General features: G+C 41.0%; 1 protein-coding gene across 3 annotated transcripts in view; it reads right to left on the bottom strand.

Moving 5' to 3' along the window:
- The window catches only part of kank3 (KN motif and ankyrin repeat domains 3), a 39,185-nt gene continuing 23,776 nt past the window's right edge, over window positions 1-15,409 (bottom strand). For 2 of the 3 annotated variants that reach the window (XM_030727334.1, XM_030727333.1), the window contains exons 4-12: window positions 12,992-14,788; window positions 11,399-11,501; window positions 10,965-11,195; window positions 10,723-10,813; window positions 10,039-10,258; window positions 8,872-9,014; window positions 6,753-6,952; window positions 2,958-3,059; window positions 2-1,011 (exon numbers count right to left, since the gene is read on the bottom strand). In XM_030727334.1, the coding sequence (XP_030583194.1) occupies window positions 2,984-3,059; window positions 6,753-6,952; window positions 8,872-9,014; window positions 10,039-10,258; window positions 10,723-10,813; window positions 10,965-11,195; window positions 11,399-11,501; window positions 12,992-14,788 (2,861 nt within the window). In that variant the 3' untranslated portion in view covers window positions 2-1,011; window positions 2,958-2,983. Of the gene's footprint in view, window positions 1,012-2,957; window positions 3,060-5,812; window positions 5,823-6,752; window positions 6,953-8,871; window positions 9,015-10,038; window positions 10,259-10,722; window positions 10,814-10,964; window positions 11,196-11,398; window positions 11,502-12,991; window positions 14,789-15,409 lie in introns of all 3 variants that reach the window. The other variant, XM_030727335.1, reaches the window with a different exon arrangement.

The following is a 15,409-nucleotide window of genomic DNA, read 5'->3' on the forward strand; positions in this document are numbered from 1 at the left end:
TTATATATGTAAACATTTATAACATACAATGCATAGACAGTTAGTGCAGACTATGACAGTTAAGGTTTACACATCAGTTAACCAAGGCAGAGCAGTAAAGGAAGATCGTGTATGATTTGGCGTCAGTAATGCACAGCTGATATGATGTCCACGTGATAGGTTGTGATGACACTGGGATTTACTGTACATATGCGTTGTCATGTCACTGTGTGCGTGTATATATAAAAGAACAAATGTATATTATGTGCTTATGATGTGTCGCCCTTAATAGTAAAATATTAGTGGTGTGCAAATGATAAATGTAAGATCTCAAGGCATGTCACAGAAAAAATAAACATACCTTAGAGACCTAATTTTTAACAGCACATAAGTAGATAATAACCATTCAAGAATCTTATGGAAATATAATATTCTCTTGAAAATATTTATACACTGATCAGCGAGAACATTAAAAAGTCCTGCCTTATGTAGTGTAGGCGTCCCAGCTCTGACCTGTCAGAGCATGAAAAGGGATTCCTGGCACACGGGTGTTTTGGTTCTGTGGGTTTGTGGGGCTTGTTCCAGGGGCTTGGGATGTGAAAAGGCTGGTTGGTTGGAGGCTGGTTCAACATATTGGGTTCTTTGTCATGTTCTTGAGCTGTTTCTGAGCAGTTTTTGTGGTGTGGCGAGATACACTGACTGGGGAGGGAGTCTAAATTCTGTCAAATTACCATCCACATAAATGCCAGTGCCCAAAGTTTACCAGTGGAATACGGTATAATAACAAAATAATCTAATTACTTTTCACTTCACCCGTCAGTGGTTTTTATGTTGTGGCTGATCAGTGTAAATGGAGGACATATGGCAAACTATAAATATGTGTTTAAGTAAATTCCAGTGGAGCTTTTCAAAGCTCATATCCAGTTATGTTTGCTGGTGTGTCCGCTTCAGTCAGCGGCTTTGATTGTGTCAGTCTGCAGGCCAGCACTTGTGTGGGCTCGTGGGGCTCTGTGGCTGGGCCTTTGGACTCCCCTGAAAGACGCAGCATAAAGGACAGGACGTTTTAAATGAGGATTTATTAATGATACATTAATAAATACACATTATTTATCACTGTTAATATTACATATTTACTGTTATTCATTGTGCGTCCATTCAAATTTCAGTTATTTATAAATCAGTTTACAAAGCCTAAAATGAGTAGTAGTAATAATATTAGCTTGATGGTAATGAAACATTCATTCATTGCTTTCCCATACGCCATAGTCTGCACAACTGTGGTAACACCTAAAGGGGGCAGCAGTGCACCTTTTATTTGGTGCAGCCCACACCCTAACTAAAGCTTGGAGCTCTGCAGAGGAACTGATCCTACCAACTTTAAATATAAGAGACATCACCCACTGTAGGTGGTTTGTGTGAACTAACTTTGCCTAACATGCATGCTATTTCTTTAAGATTTAAAGCTGATGACTTTGAAATCTTACATCTCATCTTACAACCCTAAATGTAACCATAGCTAGCCACAATAGTGCAGTAGAGCCATTGTAAGTTACATAAATATAAAATTAGCTGAGAGATGGGGGCTAATGAAAAAAAAAAGGGGGGGGGGTGTTTTGTTTCATAAAGGAAGCACATGGCTTCACTTTTCAGGGCTGAATCAGTCTCATTGTGTCTGTTTTGGCCAGATTGGATGTCTTAATCAAATTGTACTGTAATTTACAATCAGATTTGACAGAAAGGAAATTCTTACCAAGCAGTAATCACTTTATTATCATAACCATCCGAAACTTTTGAAGCGATGATTTTTGAATCGGGCCTGCTCAGAGGAAAACATGCTGATTTGGTTGAAATGATAGCTTTTGTCATCAGATGTAGCCATGATTCATACTGTTGCACATCCTCACTAAAATGTGCGTGTGGAATTTTTTTTTTTTTTTTTACTGCTGGTGTCTGTGTGTGTGTGATTAGGTTAATCCAGCATAGCAAAGCGAAGCTCTATTTCCTTGCTGGAAGGAAGGGAAAAAACTATTAAAATTTTGATTCCTGAAACTGGTCCTCTCTTTAAGGTGGTAAACCTAATCAACACTGCTCAAGTAATGTTTGGATCACAACTAATTCTAACCACCTTTTTCATATAAGGTAGGCCAGACTTTGTGAGAATGGCTCATGGCATTATATTAGATTTTTTTTTTAAGCAGAATGGCATCATTCTTGTCATGGGGTGGCATGTGACCACTATACAAAACACACAGTGCTTGTAACCATGCTGTGTTGTTTGTGTATTGTTACCAAGTCACTCGTGATATCCTTAAGAGAGTCTGATTAAAAAAAAAAAATAAATAGTTTTAAGATTTGTATTTGATTTGTTTCTCACCTCTCCTTGAGACTAAACTTGGCCTCTGTCTGGTTTGGAGCCACGAACTGCCAAACCAGTCCAGGCCCTCTTGGATTCTTTTTAAGTTCAAGTTCCTGGGGGAATATGCCAAATATCATATAAAGGAGAGGGAGTTTGGCCTGACGTTTGAACAATGTGTAGATGTGTAGAGAGCAGGTAAGTTCTCTAAATATACAGTACCAGTCAAAAGTTTGGACAGGATGTCCCAAACTTTTGACTGATAGTGGAGGGCAGGGTTTGTTTTTCCACTGTTAATTTATTACAGTTGTCTGCTGAATGACAGATTAAGCACTGCTGTAAGTTAATTTTGTAGTTAATTATTTCCTAGAGTGGGAGAAGCTATTGACTATCATCAAGAGTTGCGGTTCTTCCAGAGATCGTGTGTGAGGCCATGATGGTGAGCATGCCTCTCAGTTCTTACCAATCTAATTATTCATACCGTGTGACGCTTTTATGTACAGATTATGTGAATTTTTTTCTATAGCCTAAAATAAATTGTATTTTCGAGAAAGAGGAGAAAGAGGCGGTGGGTGGGGGAATTAACTTAAATCCTTCTTTTATAATATGTCTCAAATGAACTCACCGCAGCAGTCTGAGTCTTGGCGTAGTTCATATGAGCATAGAGCAGCACAGCTGTGTCATTGTGGGACGCCTCCAGTGCGATGGACAGAGCATTGCTGCCATCCTGCGACAGAGGAAAGACGGAGAGAGAAACGACATACAGAAAGAGAGTAAGAGGGTTTTTTTTTTTCCACACTCTAAGAATCCAGGTGATTTTTAAGTGCATAAAGCTTTACAGTTGAGATCAACTGCAGGATAGACGTTATGCATGGATGTTCTGTTTTCTGGTTGTTTGGTCAGTTTTGTTACCTTTCTGCCACCTGTGATTAACCTTAATCGGGCCATTCATCATCATGCATCCCCCTAGTTGCCCGACACGAAGACAAACTCGTGGGCTTAGAGTTTAGCAATACATTGCGGTTTTTTTCCTGTTCTGTCAATTAAAAAAATGCAGAGGATAACATTTTTTATGTGGCTTTTCCAAAATGTCCCACTCCTTGTCATTTGTTGTAGTAGCAGTATTAGTAGTAGTATAGTACAAACTTGATTCTGAAAAAAGGTTGGGATGCTGTGGAAAATGTAAATAAAAACAGGCTGATTTTGAAATCTGATAAACCCACATTTTATTCATAATAGAACATGGAAAACATCAGATATTTAAACTGAGACATTTTAATATTTCATGAAAAATCTCAGCTCATTTTGAATTTGATGGCAGCAACGCATCCCAAACATCACGGGACGGGAGCAACAAAAGGCTGGAAACATAAGCAGCACTAAACCAAAAAAAAAAAAAGCTGAAGGAACATTTTCCAACTAATTAAGTTATCTGGCAACAGGTCAGTAACATGTTTGGGTTAGAATGGCAGGCAATAATGGGCAGAGGTTCACCAGTCTGCAAAAACTGTCTACAAATTGTGGAACACGTTCAGAAAAATGTTTCTCAGTGTAAAATCTCAACAGTACATAATCTTAAAAGAGTTAGGAATCTGTGCACAAGGGACAAGGGTGAAAATCAGTATTGGATGCCCGTGATCTTCGGGACCTCAGGCATCACTGCATTAAAAACAGTGTCATGGAAATCACTGTAAAGGCTCAGGAACACTTCTAGAAATCATTGCTGTGAACACAATTTGCTGTGCGAACCACGCATGCAGGTTAACGCTCTATGATGCAGAGAAGAAGCCTTACGTGAACATGATCAAGAAATGCCACCATCTTCTCTGGGCCCCAGCTCATTTAAAAGGGATAATTTATGCTGGAACCAATCAGCTCTCCAGAAAATAGCTTCACTCTTCCAGGAAGATCTCTTAGATCCAGGCCAGTTGAAAGGTTAATAACAGCTAAAGTTGTTCCATTTCCCCAGTGAACATTACTTAATATAGGATTTTTTTTTTTTTATACACATATACACACACTCTCCTGGAGTACACTCAGTGACGTGCAGTCAGGGGAGGCAGGTGAGGCACGGCCTCACCTGTCATCGTGGAAATATAAAATTAAAAAATAAATTAAATGGTTATATTCATTCAGTGATTTGTATTTTAAAGTTCTTTTCCATTTAACTACACCATTTTTAGATTAGTTTTTTCAAAATCGCTGAATTTTCGCATTTGCCGGTCAAATACTAAGAGACGAACGGTGAGGCACCAGCCCGGCGAGCCGCACCACGGATTGCGCAATCCGTGGTGCGGCTCAGTATAGTCATTGCCAATGACTACTAACTGTGCTGGCATGCTATGCAGTGAGACCGGATTACTTTCCCTTTGCATGTGGCTATTAAAATGTTCTAACACTTTTACTATATGAACTAAATTTCTATATTTTAGCTGGTGTATATAATGCACAGTTTTTTTTGTTGTTTTTTCATTAACAACTGTTGTGTGTGTAATGCATTCTTGTGTTGAGCGATCATGAAACTGCTGCGAAGAGACACTAGGTGAGGCACGCAGTTCTCGTGCCTCATGGTAGGGGGCGCTGGTGATCCCAGGGACTCTACGACTCCTCGGCGGCAAGCTACCATAAACAGTTAGCAAGGCCAGTTAGTTTTTCCTGTTGCTTGGCCTTATGTTCAACATGGAAGATTACATAACTCAACTGAAAGAATTTTCTAAACTGGACTTTCAATCGAAGCAGAAGATAATAATTAAAGGAAGACCAACACCGGAGCTAAAAGGTTTGCTTCAGACTATGTTAATGTTAAACAAAACAACTGTTGCCAATCAAATGGTGAATAAGCTATATGTTTGTAAATCTGATGTGATGACGTCAGTGCCTCACCAGTCACGACCCTCACCGCACGTCACTGAGTACACTTATCCTTTGTGATTGTCAGCTGCTGCCAGCGCCACTGTTTTCATGTGCATGAAGGGGGGAAAACCTGGGTTAGCTTAAGTTGATAACGAGATTCGTGTGACTGCTGATCCTGACTGCCAATTTTGGGGTAAATGAAACCAGATTTCAGAAGGAGACCCTGAGTATGTTGAACTCGCTTCATCATACAGGGCCTCCGTCTCCTCAGTTCCCAGACATTTGGAGACTGACGTTAAAAGTAGAGGGGACACTACAAAGTGGCAAACATGGCCCTGTTCTAGCTTTGTAGAGATGTGTTATCAAATTCAAAATGAGTCAATATTTTTCTTAAAATGGTCCATTTCAAGAAAAATATTAGTGAGATGTGGGTTTATGAGATTTGCAAGTCACTGCATTCTGTTTTCACGTACATTTTACACATGGTCCCAACGTTTTTCAAAATTGGGTTTGTAGTAATAGTATAGTATTGGTAGTTGGAACAAATCTATACATTTACAGTTTTAGTTCATGTAATCTGTGAAGTGAAAGTAAAAGAAGGTTCTGCACCAGCACTGCACTCGTTACTGTATCCACTCTCATCTTACAGTCAAAGTTTGTCATGCAATCCTGTGTTTTCAGTGGAGTGGGGAGGTGGGGGCTTTTCCAAATCCCTCCCCCCTCAGTCCAGCTGTGCTGTACTGAGACACCAAACCATGAGCTGCCTCCACCAAATGGCCAACTCATTCTGGCACAGATGCTAACACTCAAATATCTGTCTGGCTGGCTTCTCTTCAAGCATCTAGAGAAATCCACTGTAAAATCACTTTAACAATCGGAAGGCTGTGGCGATATAAGAGCTGGAAAGCAGCAGTGAGAACAGTTCTTTTCTGTAGTAAGACCTTTGCTTGAAAAAGTACCTTTTCTGCTGAGAAACTTTAATTTTAAGATTTATGCACAAACCCTTTGGCTGTTAAAATATCTTGTACATCCTGGATCCTTGAGACCCTAAAAAGCAATCCCATAAAAACATTTTCTTTTTAACCTTTTCCTACAAAAAGATTGTTTCTTTTCAGACATGAGCAGTTGCTGCTGATTTCTGTACGAGTCGAATGGTGAAAAAATGCAGAGGACCAGAGTAAGAGGCTGCAGGCCACTGTGTCTGAAATCTGCAGGTCTGTTAACAGAGGGGTTTTGACTTTTTAATTTTTCCCCCAGGACTCACGAGTAGTCCAGTCACTGTGTTTCCGGTATACAGCACCAACTTGAGTCTAATCTGATTGTGACACTTAAGCTTTCAGCCCATCTTTCTAAATAGGAAGAAATGGAGAAGAAAAGAATGACAAGAAGAGGAAACTACATAGACCAGTTTCCCAGGAGTAGTTGTTTTCCTGAGAAGAGATTAAGCTGAATCCCAGACAAGAAAGCTCCTGGATGTTTTTGGCAGACATCAACTGGCTTCAGTGTTGGGCTCAAGTTTCTGTCATTGCATCAGCTAGTTAAATTGCTTAAATTGCTAATGTCTTACATGATCCACAATGATATGTCGCACCCAGGCTGTTCCAGGAGCAGTTTGACGATCTCAGTTCGGCCATGCTCGCTGGCACACATGAGAGCTGTTGATCCCTCGTCGTCCTGCACATTGACGTCGGCGCCACACTCGAGCAGCGCCCGCACCATCTCCTGACGCCCATGGCTAACTGCTAACATTAATGCCGTCTGGCCTGCCTGCAAGGGTAAAGAATTACAAATGTAATTTATTTTTCTTACATAGTTTGGATAATTGTCACATTGGTGAGATCATCATATAAGTAACGAGAAGGTTTCTGATGTTTTAAAACTTGAGTGTTGACTTCAATAGGAGGTTTTTACTTTTGTTCACACACAACCACGCACACAGAACCCTTTCAGGTCAGACTGCTTTATTTTTGGATAAATTACATTCCAGCAGAGTGCACTTTTTCAGGCCATACCTAAAATTGTGGTGGTTTAACTGCCCTGTTTTAAAGGGTTATTTCAATCATGTAGCAATCATTCATTTATTAAGGCAATGACATTTTCTGGCCTTTTACTGCTACTACTGCAAAATATTTGTGCATCATATCCTCTAGCTCATCATTCATTCACCTACTACTCCCCACTATATATAACAGACAGCTGTTTACTCTGTAGTAGGCAGCAAATTAAATTCCAGACACGTAATATGATTTTGCATCATCGCTTCCAGGTGCAGTCACAGAATGGTAATTTTTGCATCTATAAAACGAGATGCTTCTGTCTTGCCAAAAAGAATCAGAGAAATGAACGCTGATGAATCAAACCTTTGAAAAGGAGAAAGTCTCCCCAAAGTCCAGCTACAAGGAAAACGGCCATAACTGAATACACATCCTACTCAAGAATCAAGAGCACTGCCATCACCAGTTACGTTACCATAAAGGACTCCACTGAACATGCATACTGTCAGGAGGAATTGTTGAAGTGGTTTTAGGTGTAAAAAAAATGTGACTCAAAAAGGTCAAATGGTGCATTAAAGGTAGAGTAAAATTAAGCCCAAAAAGTGCTTCTGGCTATGTGATTAAGCCCAAAACTGATCCAAAATATAAAACACAGCAGAAAAAAAAAAAGAATAGTACGACTAAAACTCCTTACCCAAAAAGTGCATTGCGTGCCTCATGCTTAATTACCCACAGCAACAATAACAAGCACCAGTAATTGGATTTATAGCCAGTGATGCCATAAATTCGGTCCTGTGACTTGGCAGTGGAAAAACCCATCAGGCGCTGTGTCAAAACACATACACTGCTCAACCTGATTAGATCAACTGAGGGATAAAACCACTTATAGTCAACAGGTTCTCGTGAGTGACTTGTGTGCCATGTTAGGCTACACATTTGCTTAATCTAATCTAAGATATGCCCAATCACGCCTCAGGCTTCCAGCTCTGAATGCAGTATTGCAGTTCATTACAACAATGGGCACGTCCTTAACAGCTCCACTTAGAAATAAACAGGGAATACGGAAGCATTATTCCCTGAACTGTCGTTTTCCAACAGAAGTTTAGAAATTATTGTAGTCTAAAAACAAAATAATCCACTTTTTTGACAATGAATGTAAAAATGTAAATAACCATGATAAACCAGATTTGGCTGAATTAAATTTGTCCTGTATTTTGTATAATTTTTTTTGTTCTTCCAGTTCCTTGTCTTTAAATTAGTCTACATTCATTAGCCAAAGGCCACAGAGCCAAGATTGCTACATTTTAAATGAAAAAAAATGCTTCTGGCTGATGGAGTCCACTACACATTCACAGAAGCTCTTTGTGTGCTTTTCTAAACACGTTGCTCATTCGCATTTCTCAGGGGGTATGGTTGTTTTTGTTTTTAGTATAAATAACTATGTATTGGCATGTTAAAGTCACGAGTACTAAAACCTTCTGCCCTGATGAAATGTTAAATCCTGTGGAATTTCAAAATAAAACATGAACAAAATTAAAGTTAGTAATTAAATTAAACTAAGTAAAACAGGCTAAAAATGACTTGCATATAAAAGGAATGCCTGCTTTAAAATATCTGTGAGAACGTGAAAGACTGCGTAGAACACAGATTTGTGCAGTCTAAGAGCTGCACGATGAACTGCTGATGACTTGCCTGGCTGGCCTTGGCGTTGACGTTACCCTGACTGAAGAGCTTCTTGACCACAGCCATGTCGTCCTCCTTCTTCACAGTTGAGAGAGCAGCCAGCATGATGGCCGTGTAGCCCGCCTTGTTCTGCTTATCCACAGAGCACACACCTGTAATTACCACGTATTCAAGCATCAGTATCATCAGGAGCGTCAGTCAGCTTTAGCTTAGTTCAAATGAATTGGCATGTAGCCTACAGTATGTTGACCAGTGAATACACTCCTGATCAAAATCTCAAGAGCAGTTAAAATGGTCATGTATATACACTGTTAAAATGATGAACGCGCACATTAAACATGACCAAAGTTTGAAAAAAAATGAGGTCCATGTATGTGCAAGTAATTCATGTGAGCCAAAAGCTCAGGCTTCAGACTGACCTGAATGCTCAGTTTTGTTTCTTTTAGGGTTTTTTGTTTTTTTTTTTTTTTAAATACTGTTGGCTCTGCATGGCATTGAGAGGGTATACTCTTAAGATGGTCAACTCTTGCTGCGAGCACAGCAGAGCCCCCACCTGCTGTTTAAACCTTCTATTTGCAAGGGGTAGCCAATCAGAAGAAATCTGGCTGTAAAGGAAGGTGGCCTTTAACAGAGCAGAGCAAACCACCAACACTACATACTGCAACAGTTTGGTTTACACACTCTATGATCTGAGAGGCTGCACCAAACATCCAGTATAAGGTAAGAGATATGAATCATGCAAAGCTGCTCTAGAAGAATAAACATAAGGAGCTAGAAATGAGTGTAACAGGTCCACTTTAAATTCCCATTTATATCTGCCTCAAACACTCATTATTGTAAATTATACAAATGTTCCACAGTAGAAACAAAAGTTCCCCCTGACTGTTTATTAAACAGAAGGATACTGCTACACTCACTGAATAAAGCAGGTTTTAGTTCCTATACTACCTTTGACTGCACACTGAATGTGTGTGTGTGTGTTTTTTTTTCCATTTCCCCATGGGGCATGGAATGTTGATGAGTTGAAACTGCAAAATCTGAAACACGCCTGCATAAAGGGGGTGCCGAACCACATCGGAATATTGTTTGGTCTTGGCCGACCTCCAATTAGGACAGTAACTGTGTGCTAACATTAAATCAAGTCAGGACTATCATTCTGTGAAAACCGCTGCTAACCTGTGTCCAGCAGCAGTTCGACCACACCAAAGTTAGAGTGGGAGACACTGTAGTGAAGAGCTGTATTCCCATTGCCATCTGTCATGTTGACTACGTGCGCCAGCAGCATTGACGACACCTCAGAGAACGCCATCAGGTAGTCAGAAACTCGCGACGGCTGAGCCATCTTAGCGCTGGAGATACGAAACCACTCGAGTTGGACGGTATGGGTGCTGGAGAGCTGAAGGTGAGGATAGGAAGTGATATATAGTCATGAACTTTGAACAAATGAGCCAAAAAAAGCTAAAGTAGATTTTTTTTTTTATATAATAATATATATATATATATATATATAAATAAACAACAATGAAGCCGATTTTTACTCTTGCTAATTCACCCCCTTTTTTCTCAGTTTGTGAACATTGTCTTATACTTAAGTATACTGTGTACGCGCAAGTAAAACTCCTCTGTGTCTCAAGATTATAGTAACCAGTTAGGTCCACTGAATGTCCTGTTTAACTCCAACACGCTCAGTTCCTGAGCCTTTTCTTTGCATGATGACGCTGTTATTTTTCCACAAAGCTCATGAAGCTAAGTCCGACAGCTTTTATCAACTTTAAAGTTAACACTTTTCCCACCATTGTTGGGGATAGTATTAAATGTGTCCCTTGGAGATGAAAACTGAAGAAGAATGCAGGTACATACCACTTCCTTACTCTTCAGTGTTTTGAGGTCATCGTTTAGGTGGTTCTTCAGAATAAGACAGGCTTCACGCATTTTTGAGCTCAGCTCAAACCTGTGACAAGCAGGCAAACGTGTGAAGTTGGATTATGTTTGCATATTTACAGGATCTTTTTTTCCCCATACATTATATGAAAGCATTAACACAAAGCACTAGACTTTAATCACCATAGAAAAAAACATTTTTCATTTTCGAAACAGCCTACTTTTCTTTCACAGTATCGGATGAATAATTTGCAGCTCTCAGCGTTTCCTCTCTGTCGGTGTCGCTCTCATCCAGGTTAACGTTTCTCTCCTCCTCTGATGTTTCTTCCTCCAAAGCTCCCTCATCTTCTTCAGTGCTGTCCAAGCACTCGACTTCTACACTTTCTCCAGAAGAACTCCCATCTTCTTCTTCATCTTCTTCCTCCTCTTCTTCACTGGATGTTGACTCATATCTGGAAGATGGCAAATATCTGCTGAAATACCCGACAACTTCTACAGTTCCCTAGCTCTGTTTAAAAAGAAGTTTTTATTTCTTAATTATCAAACCTGTGACCTGGTCAGAATGTCATTGCCCTCCTTTAGACTGTTTGCCGCCACTTATTTTATTTTTGCAGAGGTAAAAATAAAAATTTGGTTTCACATTACAGTAACTCACCCTCCATTTAGAATACCAACAAACTGCAGGCTCTTCTTGCCACTGGTGCGATTCTCCCCTGCGTTACTCCCGTCTTTCCTCTTCATGATAGACTTCAGCAAACCTGTTGCCATAAAGGAGGCAAAAAAATAGTTCAAAGTACATCTGAGGACATGCCAGAGCAGAAGGCTCAATGAGTGAATGAGAAAGTGGTTGGGGGGAGGCAGGCAATACAGTTCAGCTTTTCTGCAGCCTGAAGTGAAGGTGAAATTTTAACTGCATATTAAGACTAGGAGTGCACCGATCCAGTATTTTTGATCCTGACACTAAAAAGCTCAATCTAGCATTGGTGAAAACAAGCCGATCTACAGCTGACCCATTCAATAGTCGTATGTCATTTCCAATGCCACGCATCAGCAGCAGCACACCAGTTGCTAGTAGGAGAGGTAACATAGCCTTAAAGAGGCTAACAAAAACAGCAGGAGCTTGGAGGCAGTTCATTTGAGCTCTGCAAGCAGGTTTTATTTGTATGTTTTCAGTAGTTTAAGTAGCCGACAAAGGCTGATGGGGTGACCCCCAGCAGGCGGCCAACTTTTAACTTTGTGAACACGAGAACGATGTGACCTAGGATGTTCAAATTCATACCATAGATGCTTCTACTAAAAATCTTGTGACGAGTTTGAATCTCGGCAACCTTCACCAAGGTCAAGGTCAGAGGTCAAGTTTTCTGAAAAGCTTGTGAATGTGATAGCTTGAGAGCAAGGACACCTATGATGTTCAAATTGATGCCATAGATGCATCTACCAAAAATCTCAGATGACTAAGTTCCATAATAATACCATTCACAGAAAGTGACAGTATTCTCAGTGGTTTATATTATGATTTTAGCATTTTTCCTGGTTCTTACTTAGCCATTTGCTTTTGAATTAAGATCTACTGAGACCTGGTAATTATGTGTTCAAGAACTTGTATTTCCAGGGTGTTTGTGCCACCTAAAGATTCTACCTCCAGGAAGCTGAGGGGTAGCACTGGCAGCTGACAGTAAAAACTGAAAGGCTTTGACAGCAGCAGCGCCTTCTCTCGCTCACTCTCACCGTCTTAGGCTCAGGGTAACACGTGTTTGGAGGCTTTTATTTTGCACGATGTGCAAGGAATCGTAAAAGGAGGTAAACTCAGAGTGAGAGGAGGAAAGGAAAAATTAGTGTGACCATGTGCAGCACTCTAAGCTCAGCATGAGTCAGAATGAGGCTACTGCAAATAAATTCAGGTCAGTAATGTGAATAAATTTAGTTTATTTTTGTCACTTATCTTACTAAATAACAATTCAGTGCATTTATAATCTAGGATACTCATTTGCTGCAGTTTATTTTACAAGTTTAGGAGAGTGATGTATATGTCAAGCCTGATGTTGCCTTATGCACAAACGATTCTCAGTCTCTTCACAGTGAGAAAAACATCTTATTTTATCAGATCAGTACTTGGTATAAGTCAGGATGTCTATGTCAGAATCAGAACTTGGAAAAGTTGGATCAGTGCATCTTTAATGTTAACTGCAAGCCATGAATTATTTAGCCCTAGCTCGTAAAATCTGCAGTGAAGCCACACAGTACTGACCTGTCTTGGTGTTGCTGACAGCAGTCTTGTCTCCATCATCTTCCTCTTGATTGTTAACTGTTCCAGCAACTTCTTCTTCCGGTGAGACCTTGTATTCAGCGATGGTCAGCTGTCTTCTCTTTGGTACACTGACTTTCTGCTCTTCAGTCTTTTCCTCACACAAGTTCTCCCATTGGCAGCCAGTACTGACCAGTACGACTGGAGCAGCTGGAACTTGTTCTTCTGGTGTCTCTAATGCATCAGTCTGTGTGCCCTGTTCAGTTTGATCTGCCTCTACATCTTCACCTACACATGCATCAGCCACCTCTGGATGACAGAAAACTGCAGCATGCTTTAGTACAGAAGTTAGTGTTTCTGTTTGGGCATTTGCCATGTCAGGTTTGGCAAGGACCCCCTTCTCAAATGTGACTTTGGAGATTTTTTCCTCCATCTGCGCTTTAAGGGCTCCCAGGTCTTTGTCGGCTACACTCAACCGATCCTCTAGAGTCACAATGGACTCCTGCTGGAATTTAATGGTGTCCTGTAAGGTGTCTATCTCCCGCTGTGCTTCTGTGGTCAGGCCAAGTAGTGACTCCATGACCCAAACCTCAGCCTCTTCCATCTCTACTTTAGTTTGTGTTCCCTCCTCCTGAACCAAGGGGCGCTCTGTTTCTGTGCATTTCTCACAAACATTCACCCTGGTGCCTTCAGATGCATCTTTTACACTATCTCTGTAGTATAAAACAACAGAGGCCATTGGTATGTCATCCCCTACAGCCACTGACTTCTTCTGAATGGCTATTTTTTCTGGAGCATTTACTAATGCCTTACATGACAGTTTTGGAGGTTTCTCTTCTTTCCCCTCAAACTTTTCTGTCAGCCTTTTCAGCTCACCAGGTTTTACAAGACTTCTGTGTCCAGTCGAGGTTGGTGAAGTCAATCGACTGTGGTCAGTGTGGAGGGTCTCTGTGGTTTGGGTGGAAGACTCTGTAGACTGTTGCTTCTGCTGGGCTAACTCCATGGCTGCCTTCTTCTCCTGCAGAGCTAACAAGAGCATATCTTTCTCCGCACGAAGCTTGGCCACTTCTTTCTCAAGTGCAGGAACACCCTTTACTCTTTCTTCCATCTCCTTCAGCTGCTTCAAGGCTGTTGCCATTTGCTCTCTAACTGTTTGCAGCTGGCTGGGTGGGATTGGGGTCACAGTGGTGCCAGCAGCTGGAGTGCTACGCCCCGAGGTCTGAGGACTGGGTTTCGTCCAGCTACTTTGCAGAGCCTGCATGGCTGGAGAGGGTAAGAGCTGTTTGGGAGGATCTGCAAGCTGGAAGCGCGCACCATTTTGATTCTGGTGGGTTTGTTCCTGCTGTAGCCGCCGACTGGTTTCCAACAGAGTCCGCTCAACTCTGGGGTTACGTTGTGGTGGAGGAGGTGGTACTTTGACCCCAGCAGAGAGAGGAGGAGCACTGAGAAGGGTTACAGGGGAAAGGGAGACTGTCTCACAGGGAGCCGACCCAAGGCGGTTACGTGGTGGCGGTGGTGGAGGAGCTCTCCCATCTTCGCTGACCGGAGATGATAGTGACTCAGTGGATGTCCAGCCACTAGTACGCCCCCCCACACCTGGACTTCTCTGGGAGAGTTTTAGGCCCCGGCCAGAGCGCCGAGAGCTGATGGGTGCACGACGGAGGTTGTGCCCACTTTCTATCTCTTCTACATATTTAAGAAAGTCTAGATCCAGCTGAAATCCATACGGAGTCTGGACAGAGTAAGAGCCTTGCTGATCTGCCTCCTCTTGACTGGGGTAAATGAACGGGGAGCCTAGATCTGAATAGAGAAGGACATGTCAGTGGACAACAGAATTTCTTATGAACAAAAATTCCATTCATGCTCAGTGTTTCTCCAAAAAATTTCAGTGAGCTGTAACAAATGAGTTCCTATCTGAATATGCAAATCTGAATATTTTACATTTTGTATATCCGTCTTTACCAGCTGCTTCTTCACTGCCTTTGTTGGCATTTTGGTATGCTTCTTTGGTATGGGTGATCAACAATTATACAAACTAAACAGGATATTAATCATAAACCATTGCATCGTCATATAATTAACTGGGGGAAAAAACCCTCAGGCTACCATCAAACTATTACAGCTTCACAAGACACAAAAGCACTCCTGTTTTAAACAGCAAAAAAAAAAAAGTCATGTCTAATTTATTGCTTCAGCATTGACAAGGAAGGACTTGAATGCTTGGCTGCAATGTATCATAATAAATTGGAGTTGATCTATGTGTCTTAAAGACACATCAAACGGTGCCAGATACCCTGACACCATCGCAACTAAATGTGGTTAATTCCATTGCCGTCCTATCAGGTTAAAACTAATTATGTGATATATAGTTAAAGTGATTTATAAAAACTACATGCTGCAATGCCCAACCCTAATTTCTAA

Source organism: Archocentrus centrarchus, chromosome 4 (assembly GCF_007364275.1).
Source record: "Archocentrus centrarchus isolate MPI-CPG fArcCen1 chromosome 4, fArcCen1, whole genome shotgun sequence".
NCBI lineage: Eukaryota > Metazoa > Chordata > Actinopteri > Cichliformes > Cichlidae > Archocentrus > Archocentrus centrarchus.